This window comes from Trichechus manatus, unplaced genomic scaffold (genome assembly GCF_000243295.1).
Source record: "Trichechus manatus latirostris isolate Lorelei unplaced genomic scaffold, TriManLat1.0 scaffold00148, whole genome shotgun sequence".
Classification (NCBI taxonomy): Eukaryota; Metazoa; Chordata; class Mammalia; order Sirenia; family Trichechidae; genus Trichechus; species Trichechus manatus.
Window position 1 is genome coordinate 4586405 of NW_004444084.1, and position 6009 is coordinate 4592413.

Sequence of the window (6009 nt, forward strand, 5' to 3'; positions counted from 1 at the left end):
AAATTTATGCATTCTATCATCTCCTAGGCATAAAGCCAAAGGCTAAAAGAGCAGAACATGAAAAGGCTGAACCTGAATTATGTTCTAAACCCTGTTGAGTTTAATTTTACTTACAAAGCAGAACGTTATTTTGCCACTTATATTTGCCCCTTACAGCCCTGTAAAAATACGCAGTTTCTTGTTATCAGCCTCTAAATTGTGTTATTTATTTGGAAAACTCCAATTTTAGGAACATCAATCTAAATTACTAGGCAAGTGCTACACAATAAATACGCATAATCTAAAACAGACCATAGCAAGGGAAGAAAGTAATTTTCTGTAAATTTGACTACAGTGTGGTGTTTGCAGTTCCATGAGCCTTGTAACTTCAGGAGGCACAAAGGGAATTTTTTAGTCAAATGGAATATTATGAGAAGAAGTGCACAATACAGATACACATTCTTGATCTAAATTTTGGGAAAAGTTCAAATAGCCTTCAGAACAGAAACAAACACACAAAATATGAACAAGCTGCCACTCATTCCAGATACACCACTCTTTTAAGAACAACATCGTACTGGGACCAGTGATAGACGCACTACCAAAAATCAATAGACCCTTGATGATATACACAACTAAAACAGAGAGGTGATGAAGCTCAGTATATGCCTCATAGTTCCTGCTCAAGATTTTTATAACATTAATGAATTCTTAAAAATTAACACACTCCAGGTGGGTAAAAGACCAGGTAATCTAACATATATAAGGCCTTGCGACGGGTTGCGAAATTTTATCTGCAGAAACTTCATGCAATACTCACACCACTCAAAACATATTGTTTAAGATGACAAAAAGAGAGGATAGTAGGTGGGATTTTGGTAATGTTCTAGTTGTTGACCTGAATGGTAGTTACAAGGTGTGTTCACCTTGTGATTATTCATTGAGCTCCGCAGCTGTGCACTTATAATACATGAAAATTTCCATATGTGTATTATACATTAATAAAAAGGCAAAAGAAAAGAAAGACCAAAAATGCATGCTAGGATCTGCATTTCCCATAAGAAGGGATATTGTGCTAAAGGAATGGGTGCTCTAGTCTTTGCTTAATTCATATAAGATGTAGCTTCAGAGGGTCACAGAATTTGGTGGTGTGGCTCATAGTTGGAAACCACTTAACTGTTATTTCTGCACAGAGAGGCTGTGTTGACATATCAGACTTTTAAAAAATTCGTCACTTATCAGTTGCAAATGTCACCATCTAAGGCATGCAGTTTTCCTGTTTTTGGAAGCAGAATTTAGAAGTTAGTGCAGGAAGAAAGTGCCTGGGGGTTCCACTAGCTTTGCATTTGAAAAACACATATATATACAAACAAATTTTATCTCTGTGGTCCAAGTGTCTTAGTGGCTCAACTGTTTAAAATTTCAGCTTGGCATTAAGTTGGTTAAGTATTTAGTGACAGCTTATTACTAAAGGTGTTTTGGACCCTGAAGTTGGATTTATAGGTTTTGTCTTTTCCTAAGGAGCAGTTTTCCATGTAATCTTTTCAAAGACAAAAGGTTAAACAAAAATGACATATATTGTAAAATTGAAAGTAAAATGCACAGTACTGGTATACTCAACGTCCATGCATTTAAATTCCTTTGTATGATAATTTATGGTGATTATGTCTTCAGACTGCACTATTAGCATACTCACCCCTAACAAGAAGTTCTGCCTCATCTGACACACTGTCTGCTGTGGTCTGTACCCTGCAGCCATATCTCCCAGCATGCATCAGAAGGATGTTCCTGATCATTAAATCTGCAGAGGATGCTTGCTGAAAGAGGGATGAAGTGCCAGTTTAAAATGTTGCAAATCTGCCTAGTTCAAGGTGGTTTAAGGGGGAACTTTGCATATTCAGTCAAAGGGCCCATTTTTGGCCTTACAATTTATATGACAACAATTCAGAAATCAAACATGCCCTATTTTAAGGAACACATGGAAGTTAGGTTTTCAACAATTGCTAATAAAAGGTTTGAACATTTAATATTGCATACAATGATTTATCAACTAAAATATTTAAGAAATATTTAAATATGCACACACAAACTCATATATTTAAACTATAGAAAAATACTCAGTGAGCAAAAAATTATTACTTGCTATTCAGAGACAGACCTATTTTTGTGGCAAGAAAATAGTATTGAAAGGAATTGCACCTTGAGGGAAATTAATTATGAGAGGATAGCAATCAAAAGATTATCTCATGTGGCTTTGTTGAATGGTTCCTTTGGTAAACGCACTGTGGGCAACAGAATGGGACAGTGCTTGGGTGAACGATTGCTGGTCCCACAGCCATATATGTCTTTACGTAACGAAGATTTATTCCTCCCATAACCACCACCATCAGGGAGCAGGGTCAGCCTGAATCGTTGTTAATCAATGCAGTTACAAAACACAAAGGAGGCTCAAAACACTTGATTCTTGTTGGGAGCAAGATGATTAGGATGTAGTTGAAGAATAACTGCAGTTAAGGAGATCAATAAGTACCAGGGAGAATATCTTTTAGATTTATCATTCATGGGATCAGTGATGATCCTATATTTTAGAATGACTAGTACAAACCTTTCATTACTTAATCTTGTCTTTCATTTACTCTATCAGGAAAGATGGATTTCCCTTATTATGTGTATGTGAAGTTCTGGGTTTATAACAACTTATAAGGAATTTTTTTTTTTAGGTAATAATGTAGCAAAACTCCAATACTGCCTTCAGTTTCTTGCAATCTAAGAATAATTGACTAGAATGAGAGCAGATGCATGCAGCTTGAAATGACAGATTCAAAGAACCCAAAACTCTCCAACAATAGCTGAGTACATAAAAGAATGTTTAATGCAAGCAATAGAGAAATGCCCCAGACTAGAGAGCTTTTATTTTTTGATGGAATGAAAGCGAGTTATTTATTTATTTATTTTAAGAAAATGATGTATTTATTCTTATAGGGCAGTATTTTGATAATTATTTAAGAGTTTAGTTGTTTACCTTTATTTTGAAAGAGATCTAATGGATTATATGAAAATCATGAAAGTGAGACAAATTTATAGAAATTCTTCACGTTTATTTTTTTCCCTCTTATAAGGGTATGAGGAAGCTGATTGTGAGTTTTGCCTCTCAAACGATGTGTGTTTCTTTCAATAAATTACTTAACTGTATACTATATTTTAGGCCATTTCATTCTGGTATTTCATTTCTGTTTCTGTTCCTTCCTGTTAGTCTTATGAGAGAAATGTCTAAGGGTCTTGAAGTTTTCTTTCATGAAATAGTTGTTAAGACATGGTCTGCTTTAGTCATTTACAAGGAAATGCTTCACAGTGAAGATGCATTAAAATGTCAGAACAATTATTTCAAGGAATGTGATATTTGTCCAGTGAGTGTTCTACACTGCTAATTTCCCTAGGATAAATTGTTATTCTTAAACTCTAACAAAATTCATTCTCTCATCTCCACCAGACTATTTAACGGCTCACATCTTTCAGATCTGAAGAAGAAACTTTAAAACCCTTGAACGTATTATAAGGGGAAAAAACAAACTATATAAGTCGTAATTCAGTTTCAAATCAACATAATTTAATGCGGTAGAAATGAGTTTCAGCATATCTGCTATTTTATTTAGTGCGGGGCCACCTTAGGTGTAAAATGCCCCTTTACCCACTGGCTTTCTTAGAAGCTCTCTTAATAGGGGTGGGGAGGAAAGGGTACTCAATTAAATTAATCAGGAATCAATCTGCACCACGTGCCCAGGATAGGGGCTATGTTTAAGAGAAAAGTCAAGGAGAAGCCCCTCAGAAAACCAGGAAGAATTTATTATTTCTAGAAACAACACTGTCAGACGGACTGTGCTTGGGATTTTTTATTTGTTTGTCTTGTTTTTTATTCGTTGTGTGTTTTTAATAACATAAACCATATTTATGGCGACTTAGCAACAAAAAAAGTACTGATTATAAATCATTTTTCAGGCCCATGTTCCTGAAAAAGTATTTCATAAAATCACATTCCTGTAACTAAATAATTGATTGTTTAATTTTCCAGACTTTTATCCTTCCAAATAATCTCTCTCTTTTTGCCCTGGACAATAGTCCCAAAATTTTTGTCCTTTCTGTGGAATAAATTCAAAGAAAAGCTTAATGGGATGAAGAAGTGACTTCATTAAAGTCACATAAAGGTCCAAGGAATTCAGGAAAGTGAGGTATGGATTATCTTTCCTATGCTGTCTTTACTTGGTTCCTGCAATTAATACTGTGCAATGTCCTATAAGCTGGCCAAAGCTCTACCATCTTTCAGGGACAAAAAAACTACAGTCTATTGCATATCCATCAGTACCAAGAATATCCAAAAACTTGAGATCATTTCAATTTGAGCCCATCCTTTCTTTTTTGGATTTTATCTACATCATATTTTTAAAATTCTAAACAGGGAAGATTAAAAGTAAAATGATTGGATAGTGAACACTAAGCCTAAATTACCCTTTCAGTAGATTTACGGATCTTCCAAGAGAAATAATGAGAAGAATTCATGTGGGAGCCCATTATACTTAATCTCAGCCCATAGTATACAGTTCCTGAGAGAGAACCTCCACAATTTAGTGCACTTTTAATGAAATGGTTACTTACAGCAGATGCTGGCTATCTTAAGCTTCAAACTCATTTTCACTTTTTCTCTCTTAAGAGTTGCTCTCCCTTTTCTTGTTTTCTTTGACACTTGCTTTATTTTCTGCCTGTTCTTTGCGGCTTTATTCAACTTTATGGGCAGATCGTGTTACTTGTTGCTTCAAACAAGCTTCCCTCACAACCAATGCTTAGCAGGAAGCCCCAACACATAGAACAGTACTTGTCATGCAGCAGGAACTCCATAAATGTTTGTTGAATAAACGAATAAATGAAGAGTCTTTAAGAAAGAGGCTGTGTGTTCATTTTCTGGTAGACAAGCAGCATGGCCATGTCATTTACATTTCTTGGTCACATAGTCTCATTAGAGCAGTTGCTAGATCATGGTAACTTTCATTTATGACTTTGGAATAAAACAGGAAAATGTCATCTATCTACCCAAGTCCAGTTCCTTATTAGCTTTCACTTTGACAAAATGCCCTGCTCGCAAGGCTGCCTGTTACATTCCTAAAAATGGAAGCTTGTTTAACTTTGCTCCTTGCTCCTTATTGCCCTTAGGATAAAGTTCATTCTCCTTATTTCAACACTGAAGGCTCTTCAGAGCATGATTCCACCTCCTGAGACTCACCTCACATTTCCCCATAAGTAAGAATACTTCCTGTAGTGCTACTCCTTTTTCTGTTGTGGATGCTCTTTCTCCTTTCTTTGCCTGGGAAGCTACTTTTAGGCACGGCTCAATGCTGTCACCTTGGTAAAACCTTTCTGGATTTTCCCTAGGCTCCATTGACTTGGCCACTGTCTGTGCTCCAACTGTGTTTTGCTCTCGCCAGTTTTGGTCCCCTTTGGGCCTTTCCAAAGCTGAGCTAGTCACTGGTGCAGCAAGCGATCATTAAATGAATTAATAAATGAATGAATGGCTTGTTGTTTCTGTCTTTGTGGCTAACAGTGTCCCCACCCCTTCATTTCGCTCTCAAAGAAATTAGGAAGGGACATAGGAAAAGTCTACTGAGGAAGACGTTGGAAAAGAACACTCAAAGAGTACATATGGGCTTTGGAATGACACAGAATTGTGTGAAATCACTGCTCTCCCACTTATTAGATCTTGAACTTAGGAAAATTAATCAATCTCTCAGTTTTTGTCAGAGCTTCATTGTGATAATGTGAGTAAAGCCTACAACAATGTGTCTGGTACATATTAAGTGTTTGATAAATATTATCTGCAAAGGGGCACTATAATTTTACTTTTAGCCAAGAGGAATATTTCTTTAATTAGTGTTGATTCCTTCAATAAATTGGATATCAAAGTTTTCCATAGCTATAGTAAGTTTATGGATAACTACTTAGCTTTTCTTTTTAAATTTAAAATATGTCTCTTTCTTGCCCCCC

The 6009-nt window shown here is 35.8% G+C and overlaps 1 protein-coding gene across 2 annotated transcripts in view; it reads right to left on the reverse strand.

Annotated features, from left to right (window-relative positions):
• The window catches only part of CNTN5 (contactin 5), a 1437272-nt gene that overhangs the window by 103390 nt on the left and 1327873 nt on the right, over positions 1–6009 (reverse strand). For both annotated transcript variants that reach the window (XM_023740130.1, XM_004385875.1), the window contains one exon: positions 1676–1796. In XM_023740130.1, the coding sequence (XP_023595898.1) occupies positions 1676–1796 (121 nt within the window). The remainder of the gene's footprint in view (positions 1–1675; positions 1797–6009) is intronic.